Source organism: Rhinoderma darwinii, chromosome 12 (genome assembly GCF_050947455.1).
Source record: "Rhinoderma darwinii isolate aRhiDar2 chromosome 12, aRhiDar2.hap1, whole genome shotgun sequence".
NCBI classification, from domain to species: Eukaryota; Metazoa; Chordata; class Amphibia; order Anura; family Rhinodermatidae; genus Rhinoderma; species Rhinoderma darwinii.
The window spans coordinates 85969874-85993872 of NC_134698.1; the positions used below are offsets into that span (position 1 = coordinate 85969874).

At 43.6% G+C, this 23999-nt stretch overlaps 1 protein-coding gene across 24 annotated transcripts in view; it reads right to left on the reverse strand.

The window, feature by feature from the left end:
* The window catches only part of NRXN3 (neurexin 3), a 336181-nt gene that overhangs the window by 307460 nt on the left and 4722 nt on the right, over positions 1-23999 (reverse strand). For 23 of the 24 annotated variants that reach the window (XR_012851426.1, XR_012851425.1, XM_075844459.1 and 20 more), the window contains exon 2: positions 15471-16401. Coding sequence is in view for 22 of the 24 variants with exons in the window: in XM_075844459.1 (XP_075700574.1) it covers positions 15471-16179 (709 nt within the window). In the remaining 2 variants the exon portion in view is untranslated. Of the gene's footprint in view, positions 1-6949; positions 6980-7450; positions 7469-15470; positions 16402-23999 lie in introns of all 24 variants that reach the window. The other variant, XM_075844457.1, reaches the window with a different exon arrangement.

Below are 23999 nucleotides of genomic sequence, written 5' to 3' on the forward strand. Positions count from 1 at the left end.
ACGGTCTATGCTGAGAAGGGCTGTCATAGAGATGATATATATATATATATATATATCTCTATATCTGGACACCATACAGAACTGGGTTCTATTAGTCACAGACTAGAAATCCGGGCTCTCTGTAAACCCCACTACGGGTCACAAGTTACAGTTGAGCTGCGGTTTTCAGGAGGGCGGTATTTCGATGAGATTCTAACCGCGATTCAACCGCAACTTGTGAATGGACCTTTATTTCCCCTTCTTCCCACAAAGATCAGAGCAAATTGATCAGTCCCCGGCCAGGAGAACTAATGAGGAGCAGAGATATTAAGCCGGGTCGGGAGCCTTCATGACATGGTCTCATTTTAGCAATTAGCGTTTATGTCAGATGTAATAAAGTCTGTGAAGGAGCTGGTGAGCGGCGATACAGTGTAGTTAGCGTGACGTATTCATATGACAATGGGGCGACAGTGACAGACAGGGGTCTTTATAGAGGGAGACACTGTGTATAAACAAAAAGTATCCACAGACGAACTAGAACTTCATGAAAAAAGACAGGCGTGTGAGGAAGAGGTCACTGTTCAGACACGGGCTCTGTCCAGTAAGCCATAGTACACCAGGGCACGTGCAATGGCCATAGGCAGGGCAGAAAAGATGTGGCCGCATGTTCTCTCTATTAGGCCTGATTCACACAACTATTTTACGTCCTTGTTACGGATGTTAAAACAACGGCCGTCGCACAGTCCCATGTAATTCAATGGGGCTATTCAGACACGGGTTGTTTTTCCCGCTGTCTGTCCGCTGCGTGAAACTTAGTGCAGGTCATATTTTTGTGTTTTTGCACACCACGCAGCCCATTGAAGTGAATGGGTGTGTGAAAACAACGGACAGCACACGGACATCGGATTCACGCACCAGTTGCTAAAACAGATAAGGGGGAAAAAAACCTCCTTTCGTTTTTTTTGCAGACTTAAAAAACACGACATACAGATGACCTACGCTCGTAAAAACGCAGACGCGCACCGTACACGGCCACACGGAGCTGCAACACAAGAAATACACAGGTTTTTTATGCGCACAAAACGGACACGCTCGTGTGAATCCAGCCCTACTGCCTCCACTCGCTCTACTTCATGATCTGCACCTCCGACATGACGATCATTCCTCTTGTTCATCTTTCGTGTTCTCCACTCGGTGTCTGGTTTCCCTACTTTGTGCGATTCGCAGCAAAAAACGCATTTAAACCACAAAGTTTAAGGCTCGATTCATACATTGCGATTAAGGTGCATTTAGAACCGCATAAGAAAACAGAATGGAATTATACAGGGATTTAGTGAGTTTTTCCATGTGGTTGCAAAACAAAAAACAAACCGCAAAACGCACTAAAAAAAACCTGCACCAAATCACAGTAAAACGGCTTCAAGTTTTCATGTGCGTTTTTTTCGATCTGGTTCCAACCGCACGCAACATGTGAATGGACCCGTAGACCAGTCTCCACATATTCGGTTCGGTTCCCATGTAGAATTCTGTAGCATTTACAGTAGCAGCAAGGTAAACCAGATTTAGAGAATGTCATGCCCAAGATGCGGGAAAAACAAAAACGCAGAAAAGTTGTGCAGAAAGTGTTCTGTGATGCGACTTTCAATTCCGCAGGATGTCATTTTATGCTGCGGGTTCCCCGAGAGATGCTGCGTGTTTGGCCATAGACTTTAATGTGGAGCAAAAATTCCGCAACAGATTTCTTTTGTTGCTGTTTTAGTGTCTTCTATGCAGCGAAACGCAGTACAAACCGCTGGAAATCCACAGGCGCACATCCACATATACTTTGCCATAACCAAATATTTAACAATAAACCCGCTGCGTTTTTGCAGCAATATGCTCAACAAAAACACACTATTTGCTGCGGATTTCGGTGACCGATTTATCTACGTAATGTTTGTTTTTTGGAATCCGCTGCAGATTTTCTGTTGCAGTGTATCCGGTGTGTGGGAACATGCCCTTATTCTACGTGCTGCTTCCCCTCTATACTACGCCTGTACTTTCTCTTCTCTTAGATGCAGACATTATACCAGAGCTTTGCAGAGTTGTGAAATCCAGGAGATGATCGCTCGCAATGTAACATTTTTGACATTCTAAACCAGTTTATGCAATCATACAGGAATATTAAGAGCAATTCAGGAAATCTATGAGATGAGGCGGTCTCTGGCACAGCTGGGGTTACAGGGAGGTAGAATAGGGGGGTCTCTAGCCCCCTGTACAATCTGTGTATATTCAGAGGGGCCTAATTTGCAAGCAAATTGCCACAGTCACATCCTTATGTAAATCAGTTCCCTCACGGTACCGAGCTGACGGCGAAACATAAGTGTTCAGCTGCCTGAGGGTGCGAGTCAGCGAGGAAGACAGAACAGATTTACATCAAGCACACCTGCTCCACACCCATTGGATCCTCATATCAGAGTCACCTTCATGCAGGAACGGGAGGGGGATCGTCAGCTCATAGTAGCAGAATTTTGGACTTTTGAATATCTGAGTCCAGCGAGCCGCCCTCCCAATCTCATCACAATCTGCAGTCATTACTTCTCCAGCCCCTCATTACAAATCTAAGGACAGGAACAAATCGCACAGTGGAGAGGTCATTTGTCTTTGGACGTGAGACCAGCACAGAACTGAAGGATTATTGTTCTGGCATTATTAGATCATCTACATAGGTAAAGGATTGAGCATGACCCTATGATTGAGAGACCAGGCTAGCTGCGGCCAGTAACCTGGAGCCCAGAGCAGGCCCACATTACAAGCAGCCGTTCATTCATGTCCAGAGATCAACAACGCAGCCGCTTTCTAACTCATTTACAGAGGACAACAAATCAAGTAAATTCTTCCGACGCCAATCTATACAGAGAATAAATCATTCCCCCAGTGTATCAATGGGCAAGTAGGTATCATTTACAATACAGGGTTCAAATAGAAACGTCATTTCTAAAAGTGGAAACTATAGAAGCACCAGAAGAATGATCAAGACGCAAGACCTCCCCCCCCCCCCCCCAACACCCATGTCTCTAGCCCACTTACCCCAGATCATAGACCTTATTCACACACTCCGTGGCATGTAACAATAAACTCTACGGCCAGACACATGGATAATACAGCACGCAGCATAATAACCACACACCCTGTGGCATGTCACCCATTCTGGATATGTGCACACATCACACCATCCCAAGCTGCTGCACTGACAATGCGCCATTTATCTCCCTGCTCTACCATCTTCTTCCTGTAGAGGTCCTGCCTCTTAGGATCCATTTACAGGTCGCGGCGCAGTGAGAACCACATCGGAGAACCGCATCCGAAAACACACGTTTTTACTGCAATTTGGTGCATCCTCAGAACTTCCTGAGGACATTCCTAAAAACCCTTTATTGTTCACAACATGGGAATCTTGGACCAAGAGTAGACCGTTACAGTCACTGAATCCGAGATACTCCCTGTCCCTGCAATTACTGAAAAATCCTACTTTTCCGCATGGTCAACCGCCCCAATTTTCAGACTCTGGCACTCGAGGCCTGAGTAGCGTTTGGAAACTAGTGGATAAGTCCAGGAGACAGTTCGTTAAAGGTATATATATATATCTCTATCTAAGATTGAAACATGATGTAGAGGGTCCGCACCCGTTTTACTATTTACAAGCTCACAGTTCCCATACTACATCACATGACGGATAGTGATTGGGTTGATCCATTTCTGGCGCTGACACCAGCCAGACAACATTCCCCTAAACTAATAACGACATATTACCAACTACTTTCCCATAAATGGGATTACTCCAAATCCCAAGCGGGAATGATCCGTTGGACCCCTCTACTAACGGACTTTGCGGTGGGTGATATTTTAGTTGCATTTCAAATGGCAAATAAATACCTTCCGTCAGCAATGTATTGGGAAATGGCATAAAATAACTCACAGAGCTCACATCTCCCCACACAGAGGCTTTATGATGGGCACCGCCACAGATCATTCCTGTCCCAAATGCTCCTCGCCCAACGCAGATTTACTCCACTGTCCTTGGCGGTGTCCCCAAATAAGAATATTCTGGAACAAAATTTATAACCCTTCTCCCAGATAGCATTAATTAAAATCTTGTTTTGTTCCTACTACTTGGTATTTGGAGCACTCTCTTGGGTTCCCCACCAATTAGGATATGATGGAATCAATATACTTGGGGTGCTGACCCAACGCTTCGGACCATGAACTGGCCCGATGTCCCGTCACTGCCCCCCCTACCCCCTGTATTGATGATATGTTGATTGATATTGTCCATGGCAAGTTGTTTATCATCAGATTAGATTTTGGCTTGACTGTCATTAGAAGACGGTCTCAAATAACTCTGAACATGTTATTATGGAAATGGACATTTTGAAATATATTACTGTGTTTGTCTCATCCCCCCCTCTCCCTTCCCCCTCTGTATCCCTTCCTGAAAAAGTTGAAAATTGAATTGAAAAAAACACCTCCACTTCCCACTGAGATTAATGGACAGCTGTTTCTGTAGTTTTTTGCCGCCGATTCAAAGGCAGTTTTCACATCAAAAATCAGCATTAAAAAATAAATAAAAGTTGCGTGAACTCGAGACGGGAGCTGCACCATGTCCCGGATGATGTGGAGCGCTCACATCTTAGACGAGGGCTGTACATCGTAGGAGTAACAAGTAATTACATATTAAAGATTAACATACTAATTTATTAAATCATTGGATATATTCACGATTACATAAACATTAGCCACGTCATTACCTGCATCAACTCCAAACTCACTCCACAATCAAACATGGAGATCTGATCAGAATCCCTCAACCGGAGCCTGACATCCTGGCTCTTAGGTGGATATTGTTAGCAAGGTTTAATATACTCTTCAGAAATACCCCAGATAATGACTGGAGATTTGAGATAAACAATAGTCATTTCCCATGAATCCGGAAAATGAAGTGTTAAGGACAGTCCACTCCAGTCACTCTGAGGCGCCAATGACATCACGACAGAGCAATATGTTGGCGCTATTTGTCAGGAGTCTTTACCAACATATACCTCCGACGAATGCCACTGTATAGATTTTATAGCTGTGGTATACATTTTTTGTGGTGGCGCATTGTATAAGAAAGCATATATGTCCTATTGCAACGCATACCCCCCCACACCCCCCGACATAGGCCAAAAGGACACTTTCGGCCTCCGTTGGGAGAATGGGGGCCTAGAACTACATGCACCGTATGCTTTATCCTGCATGTGTACAGGGTCTTACTCAACCCCTAGCATCTTCCTCTTTAGACACACGATGTAGTTGAGCTTCCACATATATATATAGACAGACAATCACCTAAGAATATGTGAAAAATGACATGTGACAACTCATCAGGACAAGCATGGCAGAGGTTTATCTATAAGCCCTTCTTTATGATAGATATATGTAGACACAGTGAACCCCATAGGCCTCATTCAGACTAACGGAAATCTCGTCCGTGTGACGGCCGTTCTTGTTTTGTTTTTTTTTCTTAACGGCTGTCACACGGCTGCAGGTATTTCTATGAGGCTGTTCACACGGCCGTTGTTTTAATGGATGGTGTGAATGGCCCGTGAAAAAAATAATAAAATTGGATATGTCCTATTTTCATCCGTTTTCACAGATCCCTCAATACTCAAGTCTATGAGAGATCTGTGAAAACCGCTCCCGCACGTGTGCGACTCGGACGTGAGAAGCGAACGTTTTTCATGTACGAGTTTGCACTCGTTAGTCTGAATCAGGCCTTACAAATTTACAAACCGTCCTCCAGAGGATCGCGTGCACATAACGTTGGACTATAATGTGTAGTCCTATCACTGCACCTTCTTACTAGATAATACCAACAAGAGACTCCCCCAGCAGAAGAGCCACCAACAACGTAGGTCAAAATCTAACAAACCAAATCTCATGTTCATTTATAACGTGGATTATATGTGAAGAATTACAGGCAATACAATACATTGCACATCGCAGAGCACAGACAACACAGAGTAATGAACAAGTCATCTACCTTTACTTCTACCTACAGCCGGCAGGTGGAATCCAGGAGAGCAGGCGGGTGGATCATATAGAGAGAAAGCACGTCAGACACATCATTTTAGGCAGCATGCTTCCAAAGTGACAAAAACAAAATGATGGATGATGAAAACACAGCACACGTGAACCAGAACACAGCACACAACAAGCGTTCAGCAATGGTTAGGCCCACAGCACAGACCCCTAGGACTGCCTGACAAACGACAGGACAGAGGTGACCCTGATATGTTATGGTCAATTTACACATAGTGGAGCACTTTACTGTACGAGGAAATGGTGACATCACGGAGGAACGAGGCACACCGTGAACCCACTGGTGACATCACTGAGGAGCGAGGCCCACCGTGAACCCACTGGTGACATCACGGAGGAACGAGGCACGCCGTGAACCCACTGGTGACATCACGGAGGAACGAGGCACACCGTGAACCCACTGGTGACATCACGGAGGAACGAGGCCCACCGTGAACCCACTGGTGACACTGTTTCCTAGTGAATGGATAGGCTGGTCTATTGGGACTTCTGTTGGAGTGGTAGTCAGATGGTTTAGCCGCTGGCTGGTGGACACTTAACTTACTGGTGCCGGCTTCCATTTTTATTTATAAAATAAAGCAGCAGCCAGATGTACAGTGTTGAATTAATTTTTACACAGTGCGATAATAAAAACTAAATACCACCCCCACCTATCCTCCGTGGAATCTGTGCTGTGTCCAAAATCATAACTCGAAGAATTGTAGTTGTTTAAGGATATAAGATGTGGATCACAGGGGGCATCAATTATCCCTCATATCCCATCACCTCCACTGGTAACAAACAACTCATGGATGGACTATGAAGAATGAAAATGGCAGAGAATAGGACAACGCCTGGTGGGAGAGCATACCTTGGTCATCAACCATAAGATTGGCCAGTCCTTGAGAGAAAAGAGAGAGATAGAGAAAGCAAGAGAGAGAGAACAAAGTTACACACCATCATACAATACCCCGGCAGTGGGGATTGTGGAGTCACATACTTAAAACACAAGTATGGCGTCCTCATCACACACTATCTCAGCTTTCTAAGCCATGCAGGAAAGCTGGGCCTTCAGGAGGAGAACAGTATAAGACGAGCTCTAAGCTGGTGAACAGAGCGATAGAATACCTTACTAAACTCAGAAAAACGTACACGCATCTCTGATGGGCTGAACACAGGACAATTACTTGGAAATGCCATAACGTGTGGTCCTCCTCACTACTCCTGTGTAAGACTTTGGAGCCACTAAGTCTACCTCAATTACTTGTTAGAAGTGAAACCACTCTGTTAAGGGATAAATAAACTTCATACCAGTCAGTCATTTTTTAATAAACTAAGCTGACATCTTGCCCTGGACAGTGCGGACACTCACCTGGAATGTCATTGACATCTAATGTGGCATTGACAAAAGGGGAAGGAAAGAAAGAAAGTCAAGCAGTGATCACACGGCATCAACGTTGCATGGAGAAGAACATCTCATGCAAACAGTATAGAACACCCCTCCTCCACCCAACATGCAGTCATGCAAGTGACGGTCACTATGCATGGATTGGAGGTCTCTCTGTAGCATCTGTCCGCGGGGGAGCAGATCGTCACACACCTGGAAGAATATTTGTTAGAAAATATTCATGGATAATCAAAGTCAGCAGTGCAGAATATAGATCCCCAGCCCCCTGGATTCATCATCATTACCACTTCACCTCCACAGCTTGATCTGGATTTCCTGCTCTTGAGTACAGAAGTCAGCTCTCCTCTTTATCTGGGTACAATTCTAGCCAGAGAGCAGTTACATTCTAGCTGGGAGGCACGGAAAACTCCTGTAATGCATTGAAGTGATGAAAGTTTCTGCCAGTTATAATAATATCAGCAGTGGGTACGTTTTACACCTGCAGGGAGGATGCAGTTTGGGGTCGTGCGGTTTAGCAGCGATCCAATAGATAATATGGCGATTATTAGTGAAACAAAAAGGACAAGCAGCGAGTCACAATGTCATGGAGTTAGTGATGTGCAGCGATCATGATCAGACACCCCCTGCTGACTGCGCACTAAGCATCACATCGTGCACCATAATGGGCGCTCTGCACAGGTGAGGCATAGATATGGCAGAGAGTAAATATTTAATCTGCGCTGCCTTTCATACCTTTATCCTGCGTTTCCTGAGACATTTGATCTCGCCTCACACGCAGCCCGGCGTCCACTTACCCATCCTGTTGTTCCTGTTCAAACATCATTAGGAAACATGAGCGCAGAGTATGAAGAGGGGGGGAAATGTTAACCTGTTTACTGCCGGCGCCAAACAGCCACAGCCACCTGTAACGCTTTCCTGTTATCTTTGGTCTCAGCCTACAGGATTGAAAATGTGATCAAGAACTACAACTCCCAGGATGTCTTGCCATAGTAAAGGATACCCATTATTACTACATTTCCTATTATGCGAATATTACATGAACTATTTGCCATTCTATGATATATATTTTTTTTATCAACAAATTATATAAACTTCCATGCCCCTTGTACTTCCCCTGCAGCCACGGATACGTCTATAATCCGGGAGCACAGGATTTGTGACCCAATTCCGTCTTGCTATAGTTAATCTGGGAAGGGTGGGCTGCCAGCAGGACAGAGATGACATTTTCCCAGTCCCCCCCTCTCCACAATGGGCGACAGGATTTACCCCGTATCTATGTAAGGTTGTTATTTTCTTTATGTAGACTTCACGTACACGACGGTTTGGTCCGTAATCTGGAAAACAGAGCTACGCAGACATATTGTACCACCATGTGCCTCTGATTTTATTATGGAGACAGAGGTTTTTAGGATCAAAATCCGTAAGAAAAACATAAAAGTTGTGTAACGTTCCAGAACATGTAGAAAGTGAGTAAGACAGAACTTCTTTTCACTGGTCTGGTTTAATTCACCCTTCGCAATGTTTCAGCTCTGACTGGAGCCTTTCTAATGCAATGCATTGCTAAGAGTGAAATAAGCCGGGCCGTTTAGGAGGAGGAGTGCTGCCTGAGCCCTCTTGCACACGACAGAGTGCCACTCAGGCAGTTTTTCATGGCATCAGAGTGGCACCCAATAAGTGAATGGGTCCATGAAAAGCGGGTGAATCGGGTCGGTGGAAACGAACCTGACTGTCCGATCCGTGAAAAGATAGAACATGTCCTATCTTTCCACTGGTCATAGATGGTACTCAGACAACCCCCCCGGCGTGTGCAAGAGGGCTAAGGGCCTGTTCAGTTACCTGTTCTGTCAGAGGAACAGATAAGCGCAAAGCCAAACTTTGGAGGGGAATTTATTAAGTTTTATATGCCAGTCTTAATAAATTAGGCACGTTTTACTCCAACTTACTTTATTTTAAGAGGCGCACGCTATAAGTGGCATGAGCTTGTGCTATACTGTACACCAGATACTGCTGTAAATCATAGTACATTTGTTGGGGTGCTGGTGGCCCCGACCCCTTTTTCGCAGCTACGCCCACTATTAAGATAAAGTACCGTATGTGGAGTAAAAGTTAAGAAAAAAAAATAAGTTACATTTTTTAGCAAACAGGGTGTGCCACAATTTGCGCCTTTTTTCACCAGAATACTGGCGTTTTATAAATTCCCCCGTCTTTCTAGAGCAGAATATACGGAGGAACCGAATGATGGCACACGGAGTGCCAACAATATTATAATACGGAGCCGTAAACAATCTGTGTGTCGCTGTACGGAGTTTGTTCACACAGATTTGCCATGTCAGATACAACATGTTTGACTAATAAAAAAAGTTTTACAGACATTTTTTGGGACTCAGTTTTTTTTTTGTCTGGGGGAGGATCATAGATTATATCCTTCTCTTACTGACAGAATCCATGAGTTGTTTACACAAGGCAGAGGACCCGGATGGCTCAGCGAGAATGTATCATATAACACACTGGAAACCTGAATAAAAGGCCAGCAAGTCACCTGGGTATTAAATATTTACCTCCAGTGGTATTAGGAGCAGAGCAAATTAACTGCTGAGCCCAGTGGATTTAGCAGTCAGTCTGATCTTTTATCGAATTTGTCCACATCTGATGCTAATTCTCCATTTATACATGTAAGAAATGCCTCAGTTAACCCTTTACTAGCGGTTAAAAAAATTCAGACGGCTTGAAGTTATGAACTTCCTGGGATCACATTATAGGACATGAAAAGCAGCCACTCAAAACTATAGGGCCGCACACAAATCATCTAATCTAACAGGATGATTGTTTAACAGCTAAACCGGCCCCTCGTCATGTGATGTGTGTGTGGTGGGGGGGGGGGTGACCTCATTACAGTACAAACACAGATGACTTCCTAATCCGAATTATCTGTGGGCTTCCAAAAACAATAATATACTGGATGGCTCCACGTTACTGCTCTCATCTCCCCGGCAATGCCCTGATCCCAAACACACCCTGCGGTGCCCGCAACCCCACATTCAGGGCTGATCCCCTCTATGGACACAGGGAATTTCATTGTAACAAATGAGTCTGTAATGGAACATTAAGCAAGAGAGATTTCTCCTGTCGAATGATCATTTGGGGCAATCTGCCGCCCAGACGGGACCCTGAGAGGGTCTGGACCACAATAGGGGGGGGGGGGTAGACTCAGCCAAGTGAGTCAGAATATGAAGAGATTATTAATGCGCAATCAGCAAAGTCGTATTTCACTATTAACCCCTCCACAGCCGGACTAGAAGCCCCGTCATCTGCTCTGGAGTGGGGGAAAAGTATAGGATTAGTTTAGACTCCAGGAAACTGTACAGGCGCAAGCCAAAAGAAAAAATATATAATTTAAATCTCAGACTGCTTTTGGACGCACTGTAAAAAAACCACATCAAAAATGTTGGTCGGCTGTGCGGTGTTTATAGGTGAAACAATTATTTTACAGGTTACATCGCAAAAGCGCAGCAATTAACTGTAAAGGAAAAAAAAAAGAAAAAAAGTGTGCGGTTTTTCCACGATTTTTGATGCAGTCTTTAATGTGTGGCCAAAAAAAATGTCATGTAAGACGCACCCTAATCAAAAGATAAGACACACAGCGGGATCTGCTTTCCAGGTACCTGTAGTTGAGGCAAGACAAACTTTTAGAGTCAAAAACATGAATTCCAACCAATAATTTTTCCTATAAAAGATAATGGCAAGTCATATTTAAACAGCGTTAGTAGGTTATTGTTCGCACAAAGCTGCATAGTTACAGGCAAATTAGTTTGCTGGACCCTTCATAGGAGACACTTGGGTAAATAAGATACATCTGCATTGTTCAGTAATGGTCACTGGGGACCCAACATTCAGCAACTTGGACATAGACTAAGGACAGCTCAGATTGAAACTTGCTGCACCTCCCAATAAGTGACAGTTTCCCTAGATTACTATGGTATTCCACATTTTAGGGCTTCAAACCTGATCTATCTGGCTACTGGGCAATGCAGAGCGTCCAGACCCCCAGGAGAGGAGAGTATTGACCAGTGACCACCTCCTGTGATCTCTCTATTACCGAGTGATCAGTTACTGAAATGCTCTAAAAACAAATCCCATCACTCCATGTAATATATGCACAACACTCCTGCAGGGACGGGAAATAAGGTAATTAGACTATAAATTCTATAGATCATCATTATATAGTCATATAGCAGTAGTTATTGTGATGCTCACAGAGAAATAGAAGGAAGCATAACTAACTAACTAACTATGTAACGTACTAACTAACTATGTAATAAGAAGGGGTTATGATTAATAGAAGTAATGGAGTTATACAGAGCAAGGCGGCTTTCAGGCCAGTAATACGGCTGCTATTTTGTGCCTGTATTAGGGACGCAACACCGGACCTCCCGCGGTCCACGAGAACCACAGACCAGCACTCTGGAAACAGACAGGGTGTTAAGTCTACAATAATGGCAAAAAAGTACCGAATAAGTCTCGTGTGAAAGCAGCCTAATGGGGTAAGAGTAATAGCAAACAGTTATATGGGGTAATGATTTAGGGTACATTCACATGTAGCGGTAACGATGCGGCAAAAAAAAGAAGTGCAAGTATTTACATCATTTTTGCCATGTGGTAATGTTGCATCTCTCTGCCTCGGCATTACCATGTGACTGTACCCTCAGAAGGAAGAGATCTGTGGAGTAACAGACAGACAGACCTCTTACTTTCAGGGTACCCGAGTTGCACTTATAAGGCTGGGGCTCCATGGAGACTTATGATGCGATGTCTTGCGATAGAATGTTGCATGAGGTTGCACCAAAAAAAAAAAAAAGCATGCAATTAAGGTAAAGTTCAAGTTAAAAATATGAAAATTACATTGTAATGTTACATAATAGTGCGTGCAATTCTAATAGAACCGTATGAGGGACATGGCATGCAATTTGCCATAATCGCAAAATAAAAACAAGATGATATGATTTTGTGCGATGGCGCAGACACCTGAAAACGCAGCTACACGTGCAACCTCATATGGATAAATTACATGTGATATTGTAACAAAAAATGAGAGAAAGACTACAGAAATATCACATTGCATTAGTGCAATAATGGAGTCCAATTAACCGCGGTGAAGCCCTGGCCTTAAGAGGACAAGGGGTGCCCCCATACACCCAGCAGTCGTGCACCAAGCTTTTTTTTTTTACCACAAGTCTTTATTGCAATAATCTGCCACATACAGAGCATGCTGCTAATTTGAAGACAGATGTTATCCACACCAAAAATGTACAATAATTACGCCCCATGTCAACTTGGCCTTATACAGACGCTTTGCCTTGTCCACACAGCACAGATTTTGCATGTGTGTTTCAAGCCAAAACCAGGACTAGAACCTCAACAGAAGAAATATATGAAGGCCTCGTGCGTCAGCTCTTCTGGATCCAAATCTGGTTTTGGCCTGAAAAAAACCGCAAGCAAAATTTGCAGTGTACACAAGGTCTAAGGGTGATTTAACAAGCTGCGGATTTTCTACTGCGGATTCCGCACTGATAGGCCATGATGTGCATTACGTGTGGATTTGCAGCACGGATTTCCCTTTGGCATATGTGCAGCGCAATACAGTACCAGCAAGGAAAATTAAATTTCAAGTAATCTCATCTACCCAAATTGACCTGCGGTGGGGAATTTAAAATTGTCAGAAAAGTTTTAAAAAAAAAAAAAAAAAGCACAGAAATCTGTACCAGTTTTAGCATCAATTGTAAAATCTGCACCTAAAAAAATAAAAATAAAATAAAATAAAAAAGTATAAAAAAAGCTCAATATTTTTCCCGCGTTTACCTGCAGAATTGGATTCAAATTCTGCAATGTGCGCACGCAGCCAAAATCCGCAGCAATTTACAGTAAAATACATGTAGATGGAAAAATCTGTGCAGAGTTTAGGGAACACCGTGGATTTTTTAATCTATTTTTACCACATATTTCAATGAATACGGTAAAATACACATGCAGATTTCAGAGAAGATTTGCTTTGAAGTCCACAGTCTTACATGTACATTATAGATGTTGTCCGGGAATGGGGCGGTTTTTCATACTTATGTCACCAGTATATGATCGGTGGGGGTCCATCACCTGGACCATGCACCCATCAGTTGTTCCGGCTGCCTCCGGGCACCGGACAGAATGCAGTGGTCGGTGCCGGAAGTCACAGTATAGCGGCCGTGCTGCAGCTCTGTTCCCATTCAAGTGAACAGGAACAGAGCTGTAGTAACCCATCACGGCCGCTATACGGTGGATAGGTCATCAGTATGAAAAACCGCCCCAAGCCCGGACGACCACGTTAGGAGCCATCTGGTGTCAGATCCACTTCAAAATGAGGAACTTTGAATGACTAGGAGTTTTATAGTAAAAGTTACACTAATAGGACTATAAGCAGTTATTTAGGGTAATATTTTATGTCATAATATAAGGGGATTCATGAAATAGGTGGAGGTGGCAGCAAAACTTGCATGGAATGGATGAATAACAGGTTACATGAGGGAGTATATTGTGGCTTTTTATTTTTACCATTTGAGATCTGCTCAATTTCACACTTTCCCTGTTAAGCATCGACGAGGTAAATGTCATAACCTCCCAGGGCAGATTGTGTGCGATTATCTTCACTGTAGCAAGTGTCTAAAATCTCAGTAAATAAGAAAGTAGACCGTATCAGTCAGTGTAAGACAATCCCTGGAGCTTCTATCATTCACAGCACGCTCGCTGTTATCTGTGGAACACAACATGGCGGCTGGAAGAACAAACCCAAGTCTCCAATGGGAGGCATTTTCGGCTGTTTTTTGGCGCGTTTTCCTACGCGGTTTCCGCGTGTGCGTGAGCTGACCTGAAGACAGTCACATCATTTGAAAAGGGTTATGAACAGAAAAATCCCCCAAGTCCGCATGTACATCTGGGGAAGCCATGAGACTCCTTTTCTCCCACACACTGCAGAAAAGCTGCATTTTGATTGGCAGACAGAGCTTACAATTTGCGATCAAAAATTTTCAAGGTGCAAGAACATTTTCCAATGTGCTGGACTGCAGATAACCTTAAAGGCCCTTTTACACCGGCCGATACTCGGCCGCTGCAGCGAGTGCCGATCAACGAGACATCTTTGATCGGCGCTCGTTTTCTCCAGTCACACGGAGCTATGGATGGGGACGAGCGCTCGTTACACTGATCGCTCGTCCCCATATATCATCATCATGTCGGCAGCGCATCGTTGCTTACACATGCGCTGCCGACAACGATATTTTACTTTTTAAAAACGATACGATCGGCAGATGATCCAGCGTTTGCTCGTTCATCTGCTGTTCACTGCCCTGTTTACACAGCTTTCTATGAACACTTGTCTGCCCGATAAAAAACCCCCTTAACAGCATTGTATCAACGTGATGATTATAAACCCTTTAAAAGGGGTGGTCTCAAGTAAAGTCCCGTCCATATGGCCTCTAATGGCATACGGACATCGTAGAGGGGGCCCCCCTGGTTGGCAGCAACTTCCCAGGACAATAGAAGGTATTTGCCAGACTCACAGCGACTCCAAACTGAAAAGGGTTGTCTGTGATGAGAACCGCTTTATATGTGGACATAGCGCTGCAGGAAATCCAAAGTAAACACAGCAATGAAATCTACAACCATAACCTGCAGCACACTACTGCGTTTCTTTACTTGGATTTGACATGGTTTGCAATGCCAAAGGTGAAATCTGTGACAAAATCCACCACCCTTCCACAGCAGAATAAAGAATTCTGCAAATATGAAAATGCCAATCACTTGCATTGCGATGAGTTTGCGGTGGGTTTTCCAATGCGGAATCCACACGTAAATTGCACAGCAAATCCCCCTCATGTGAACATGACCTAATAGTCAGCAGTGAGCGGTCCATTCATTAATAGCATTCCATCTACTATAAAGCCTCATTACTGCTTACCTTCAGAACAGAACTTGCCCACATAGCCAGTTGCTGTACAGTCACAGGTGGGCTCTCCATCAAGCAAGAGACAAGCTCCTCCATTCTCACAAGGATTATCAGTACATAGCCCCTCCAGATCTAACCGGACTCCGTGACTCCCAAGCAGCCTTGGCTCAGAGTTGCCATACTTTAGGTCCTGTAAATATCCAGAGAACATGGGTATGTCCCTGACCGTACCGTGTGTCAGAGCATCGGAGCGTATATCCCCTGGCACGCCACCTACAAATAGGTCACTAACAATATTCATGTTCTGCCTCTGTGGTCGAACCTCTGCAGGTATAGCCTCCCCATCTAGAACCAGTGTGGTCCTCAGCCTATTTCGACTGACCATTAGAAAGTGCCAGCCGCCATCGTTCACCTTCTTATCACTTAGAACCGTGGTTTCAGCACAATCAATACTGAAATGCAACTGAACTCTGCCATCTGCCAGAGAGAGGCAGAGGAAGTCACAGATGCCACCATCATCAAAGTAGAGGAGAAGGCCGGTGGAAACGTTGGTCCTGAGCTGGAAGCTGAGGTCACTGCGGGTGCTGGCATCCCAGCGCAGGTAGCGAGCCCACTGGTTGGGAAACCCCATGAACTCCAGTCCTAAGCTCAAGCCTAAGACAGAGCCCAGGAGAAAGCTTAAATGAAGAGTGAGGCTGAGAGAGCAAAGGCAAGAGGACATGGTGATACGAAGAGGGACAGTGGAGAAAGAATTGTGGAGAAAAAAATAATAAATACAAGAAAAATCCAGGATCTTCAGAAAACTGCACAGGTATCCAAGTCTTCTCCAGCCTCCCCAGCTCCACTTCAGCAGAACAGTCTTCTCTCACAGCCGCTCAAAAGCAGAAGGTTGTGCAGAAAAACCGTTCTAGGTCTTCAGAGTGTTATCAATCCACATTCACATCTAAGGGGAAGAGAAGAAAGATAAAGTGTTAAATAGCGTTACAATCCAAGATCACCTAATCCCCCGGACAAACCCAGACCAACATCATGCAAAATAGACCTACTCCTGGAGTGTCTCATGTCGACAGTAAGAAAACACCAAAGAGCAAAATCTGCTAAGAATATATATAAAAAAAAAGATATACAAAAGCAAGCGATCAACTCAAAATGTCAAATTGTCTCAATGTTTAAAGCAAAGGTGATGTAAAGGGTAACTAAACGGTCAACAAACTTCTGACATGTCATAGTGACATGTCAGAAGTTTTGATTGGTGGCGGTCCGAGCACTGAGACCCCCACCAATCGCTAAAACGAAGCGGCAGAAGAACACGTGTGAGCGCTCAGCCTTTTAGTTTCTGTTCAGATTTTTACAGAAAACATTGTATCGGAGTACGGCTCAAAAGAAAGTCTATGAGCCCGTACACCGCTACATCGGCTTTCCGGAAAAGGCCGAACAGAAACGAAGTGGCTCAGCGCTCACAAGAGTTCTGCTGCCGCTTTGTTTGCGCGATTGGTGGGGGGGTCTCAGCGCTCGGACCCCCACCAATCAAAACTTCTGACATGTCACTATGACGTCAGAAGTTTGTCGAACGTTTGGTTACCCTTTAAACTCCAAAACATTACATTGTTGGAGGCAATAAAATAATTATACCAACTACTCCTGGCTGCCCCATCTTGGAGGATACAGTGTTACTTGGTGCACACTTATCCCCTCTTTTTTGGTTCTACCTTGTACCTAATGTTGTATTATGAATAGAATGAACAGTAGTGACGCCAATGTAAAGCAAGGCTATTAAAATGAATTCAAATTCCCGGTGGTCGTCCTCACATCCAGGGTCGGACAGGCCCACCAGAGTACTAGAGGATCACCGGGTGTGCACAGGCGGTCCCAAAAGGTCTAGCAGAAGACAACTACATTTGCAGGTAACTTTGTAGCAAAGCACTTGCCACTAGGGCCTATTACTTATGGGTGATTTACAAAGAACCTATCAGACCTTTTTGCCGATATGTCCTATGTCTACAATGATAAGTCAATTTGCACATATTCTGTAGAGATGGTGGGTGAGCCGGGTCCGAGGCTGCTCACATCCCACGTTTGGCACGTATGGCAGTGTGTAATATAGCAGGGGGCAGGCTATAGCCAGGTGATAGACGTCCTGTCCTCCAGCAATAGTGATTTACTAAACATTAGGGAATTAATCAGAATGTATTTCCCTAATATTTTAACAGATGTTTCTCCAAATTTTAGCATTTCATAAATTTGATCTTCAGATTAGAAATTTTCCTGATTAAGAATTGAATATGTCCAGTCCCTTATTCCCAGACATTGGGTCAGCCGTCATCCTGAAATCTGGACTAACCTTCTAAAGTGCTTCTTCCATTTTATTAAGTACTGTATTGATGTTTTATATGTGTATTCGTAAGGGAAAGTGTTGGTATTAGTGCAGAGGGTTCAAGAGAAAATAGAAAGAAGTGCTTTTTCTTCTAAGTCTAGTACAGACAGGTCGTTCATTCTAGAAGCCACAGTGATGACTCTATCCATTTTCTCAGCTGCTCCGCTAGAAGGGTACGTTCACACGGCTTCTTTTTGGAAAAAAATTTTTGGACTGTAAGCGGCAAAAAAATAAATAAAAATAAATAAATAAATAGGAAGCAGAACACCAAACATCTGCTCATTGATTTCAATGGGAAAAACTGCGTTCTGTTCCGAAGGGGCGTTTTCTTACGCGGCCGTTTTTCAAAACGGCCGCGTAAAAAAACACCCACGAAAAAGAAGTGCATGTCACTTCTTGAGTCATTTTTGGAGCAGTTTTTCCATTGACAATAGAACAGATCCAAAAACGGGCGTAAAAAATAAAATAAATAAAAAAAGCGAAAAACGCTAGTTATTTTTTCAAAAAATGCTGAAAATCAGGAGCGGTTTTCCCTTGAAAACCGCTCCGTATTGTCAGACGTTTTTTCGTAAGTTTGTGCACATACCCTCAGGATAAATGATAATAAGCCTTTATGGATATGGAGTGCTTTATATTAGGGGGGGGGGGGGGGGAGTAGTAAATATACAAAATGAACCACAGTCCTCAAACACAGCTGCAGCAACACACACCGCCACACACACACACACCGCCACACACACACACACACACACACCGCCACACACGGTCTCTGGCCTACACATGTACAGCCAGTAACCGGAGATACACTCACAGCACTGTTGGAAGCCGATCTGGCAAAATGTAACCGGACACAGTAGTCTGTAGAGGACAGAGGCGAGCTCTTTACCTAGTGAGGCTGGCAATGTTACTACAGGTTGTTTTAACTCACTGGCCTCAAGGTATCTCCAGTTAAAGCATAATTAAGTTATGTGCATTTTTGTAAATAATTTTATTCAACATGATATAAAAAAACGCTAATTTCTCCTGAAAACGTATGAATAAATTGACAACTGGGCGTTACTATTCCGGATATCAAAGGTGCTCGTCCCTACGCAGTCTCATATGATTGGACAGTGTCAGTCTGAGTAGGGAAACGCCCCCAACTTGTAACACCCAGTTGTCAATTTAGTCTTTCATTTCCAGGAGAAATAACAGAGGAACGTCACAATGCAGAGGTCTAATAGAAGATGTGCCAGAATTGTTATTTTTAATGGTGAAAACAATTATTTACCAAAACAGACACGGCAGGAGAGGCGACACTCAGGTAATGTTTGCGACAGTAGGCACCAATCTTACAATTAACATTGTCCTGTACCGACTCCAAGTTACAGCCTATATTATACTCTAGAACTCCAGTCACTAGTGTGAAGGCTTCAGAGCTGAAATCTCTTAGCATTCTCTGCTTGTTCAGTGTCTACACAGACCTTACTCTGGTGATATGCATTCTGGGGCTTTGTACAGTAAACAGTCTCCTTGCCTTATAGAAGCTCAGCTCTGAAGACTGAAGAATAGTGAGTGCAGCTCTGCAGTATAATACAGGTAGTATATCAGGATCAGTACAAGATGAGGAACGCAATGTACTTATGGAGTTAAATAGTCAACTAGACTTTATATACAAACTGTAGAAGAATGTTCAAAAGTGAACATTAATTGGTTGCTGACACAGGATGAGAATACTGGTTCTGAGCGGCGGGCACTTGGCGCATTAGGATGAGTATTCTCGTCCTGTGTGACAGCCAGTGTCCACGCACCACGATGAGCAAAGCAGCGGCTGTAATACACAGCAATCTCCATTGTTAACCCCTTGAATGCCACGATCAAAGCGGATTGTGGCATTCAAAGCTAAAGTGAGAAGGGGGTCTCCCCTTTGATCATGTCACAGGAAACCCCTGTGACGCGATCAATGGATTTATCTGTATGGGCAGACAGCCCAGGGTCCATTGAAGGACCCCAGGGCTGTCAGACCATATTTCCTGTTAGGGCATACTTAGGTCTGCCCTAACAGCCTGTGTACACAGGCTAAAGCACTGGCATATAGATCTATGGCAGTACATTAAAGTTAAAAAATAAAGCGTTTTAATGAAAAAAAATAGTAAAAGAAATACACAGAACACATTTTTTTTACAATAAATCGTTTAAAAATATAAGTCCCAATACATGAAATATACACGCATATTTGGTATCGCCACGCCCGCAACAACCTGTACAATAAACGTATAATGTTATTTATGATGATCGGTGTATGGAACTGCTTTTATTTTTAAGCATTTTTGCAAAAATAATATGTATAGAAATTAAACGAGAACTTAAATGTACCAAGAAGTGGTACCTACATAAAGTACAACTCGTTCCGCAAAAAACAAAGTCTCATACAGCTACGTCAGACAAAAAAAATAATGAAAAAGTTATGAGCGCCGGGATGCAAAGAGGGAAATATAAAAAGAATGTTCAGTCCTTAAGAGGTTAAAGAGGAAAAGTCACCGGTTTTTGAAAGAACTCCGCATGTTCAGAAACTTTGTTATTTACATTATTTAAACTTTTCATGGATCCTCTGCATTTTGGCATAAAACCATTAGTCCCGTACACAAGACACAGCGACAGGACCCCCCATACATTGCGTTGAAAATAAACTTGTTATATTGTGTTATTTCCCTGTTGACCTTGACTGGGGGTGGGTTACAAACCGGGTAGGTCAGATACTTTGTTCATCAGAACATTTCCTATTTCAATGCATTTCCAGAAGGTGGCATCCACTAAATAGTTGTATTAGGCACCAAACCTACTGCTGTGGATATTAATTTAGAGGAATAAGTGGAATATGAATATTAGGCCTCACGCACAGCCGTAGCCATGTGCAGGGCCTGTGACTACGCATTTGCGGGCACGTGCTCCCATTGTAACGTATAGGAGCACGGTCCACAAATTCCAAAAATAAGACATGTCCTATTTTTTGTGGGTCACTTCTATGGCCCAGACACTTAAAAGTAAATATATGGGAAGGTGTCCGTGAGCCATAGAAATGAATAGATCAGTATTTTTATCCGCAATTACGCATCAGTAATTGCGGATAAACATTACGGTCGTGTGCATGGGACCTTAGTCTAACTTTAGTAAGTGATACTGGAAGGAAACAAACTCATAGGCTTGAGTGACAAGAATTATATATAGCAAATTCCTGTAATCGGCCCAAAAATAAATGGATCATAGCAATACCTGCTATGCATAATTGGGGAAAGTTAGGGTATGTTCACACGCAGTGACCAAAAACGTCTGAAAATAAGGAGCGGTTTTCTCTTGAAAACCGCTCCGTATTTTCAGACGTTTTTTGGGCCACTCAGGATTTTCGCTGCATTTTTCTCGGCTGTTTTTGGAGCTTTTTCAATAGAGTCTATGGAAACCGGCTCCAAAAACGTCCCAAAAAGTGTCCTGCACTTCTTATTCGCGGCCGTTTTTTTTACACGCAAAAAAAAAAAGCAGCGAAAAAAGCTCAGTCGGAACAGAACGCCGTTTTCCCATTGAAATCAATGGGCAGATGTTTGGAGGCGTTTACGGCTCAAAAAACGGCCTAAAATAGGCCGCGTGAACATACCCTTATTTGAACCGCAAAAACACAAAAAGCATTCGGTAATATTCATAAAAATCAGAGCAAAAGGTGAGGCAATTGCCCAAAATAACCAACAAGACACAGGTTTTTATTTTTGGACCGGTTTTACAAAAATGAAGGCTGGAACAGTTTATTAAAAAAAAATTCTTGTACGGATTTACTTATGTCACTATTTAGTAGAACCACCTTTGTCAGTAATGACAGCAGAGAGGAGTCTAACCAAAAAGCAGCACTGCTATTAAAGTGACAAAAAGTCAGACATTCCAGGACAAAAACAAGATCGAATCCAGAAAACATTAGTACAGGGTTGGGAAGAAAAAAAAAAAAAAAAAAGGGCACACCGGTCATAATAGAAGGTGACATCCTAAAATATTGTAGGGGAATTGAAGGGGCTGGGGAGAAGTACTACACCCACCATCAGATTGTATAGGCTGGGGGTTTGTTTGGTGGGAGAATAGAAAATGCTCAGGCGGCCAATAAAATATACAGGGCTGAGGCAACACGAGGGCCACTAGTGGAATAGAAAAACATTTAGCGGTGGTGGTAGTGGGGTGAGTGGCTGTCATCCATAGTGGGATAGTTAAGGGTAGTAAAGCATTGGAATTAAAGACGCATGAATCAGTCATTGTCAGAGAGAAGAGGGTATAAAGGCTGGTAGGAAGGTGGGCATCTTCAGGTCAATACTGGAACAGCAGAGCACAGGGTTAGAAGTGAGATTAGGGAGGTTGTCAGGTCTTTATTAGAAGAACAGAGTGCATAAAGCTGGGTAGGGGGCCAACATGTTATGGTCAATGCAAGAATAATGGGTGCTGGAGGGGAATACGGAGGTGAGTCTCCCATCATGCAGTGCTCCGCCACAGCAGAAATGCCAGTTCCTATAAACATCAGTCCTTGCAAAAAACCAAGCAATAGCTCCGACCCTGACGAGCGGCAGCCAGGCCGGTGCACTCCTGCATATTAACCATTTCCAGTCTACTAGCACAGCTAGAATGTAAGCTCATTAGCCAATTCCATGTGAAACTAAAATACCCATTTAGATAAATTAATTGGACTGGCAGCAAGTCTATATAGCTGGGGACTTACAATAAAACTAGTCACTGCCAATCAATACTTTAACCCCTGCAATGCCAGAAATCTGAAGATTTGTGGTGGATTCCAAAGATTGTACCTGACTGGAAAAGACACATTACCACATGCACATATTTATTCACAGGCAGGTGATACGAAGGGCCTCCAGGGGAGAGCCTGACACATTGATTACACATCTACAGCAATTACCTACAGCCAAACTAGTCTATAGCAGCAGGACGGAGCTGGCGCTGCGGTCACTGTCAGGCCTCGGAGACGCGAGGAGAAGAGAGAAGAAGGTGAACAGAGATAAAAAAAAACAAAAACAAAGCAATAGAGTAAAAGTTAGTTATAGGACAGAGATTGAAGGCCACGGACGAGTGATGGAGACCACTATGTATTGTAACAGTCTAATCACATCACAGTCCGTCTATCACAGTAAAACACAAGAACCATAAAAAGCCCAAAATCTACAGGAGTCTTCACCAGCAGGCCAGGTGAACTTTGGCCAAAATGTTTTGATATAGTCTAGAATGGATGGGTGGTGCTCAGAGTACTGGACGCCACAGGTATTTCAGAACGTATTGTTGGTTTCATGTCAATCTCATCTATGTGCTCTGAACCCGTCCCCCAAAGGTCAGGTTTGAAGGGAATACAATCCTTCATCCCACAGGTATTACAACATCCAAATGCAGCCCCCAACATCACCCTCTGAAAGCAGCAGCTACAACCTGCTGTTCTCTTAGGGTATGTTCACACGGCCTATTTTCGGCCATTTTTCGGGCCGTAAATGCCCGGAAAATCGGAAGCAGAACGCCTCCAAACATCTGCCCATTGATTTCAATGGGAAAACTGCGTTCTGTTCGAGCGTTTTTCGCTGCGTTTTATACGCGTAAAAAAAAAACGGCCACGAAAAAGAATTGCAGGACACTTCTTGGGACGTTTTTGGAGCCGTTTTCCATAGACTATTGAAAAAAGCTCCAAAAACGGCCTTAGAAAAACGCGAGTGGCAGAAAAAAAGTCTGAAAATCAGAGGCTGTTTTCTCTTGAACCGCTCCGTATTTTGAGACGTTTTTGACTGTGCGTGTGAACATACCCTTACTCAGCACATCATCCAGGGCCTCTCCATACTCCAACTCCCCCTGAGAGCATAAACCCAAAGGTTTCCCTGTGGCCCACTCATTATCTGACTAATTCTTGGTATATTGGGTATATAAAACAGATGTAATGAGTCACACTGGAGGCGGAAGCCTCCCCAAATCCCACAACATAGTTTCAAGAAGCTCGAAAGAGCCTGTGAGCTACATACAGGTCACAGAGTTACCCCTTACATATTTGCGCTCGAGTACAGGTATTCAAAGGGAAAGGCTAACACACGAGGCATAGGAAGCAGCATAAAGCATGTTGCTTACAGGATGATACCGCACTATTCCAGGTAAATAAACTAGTAAAATGG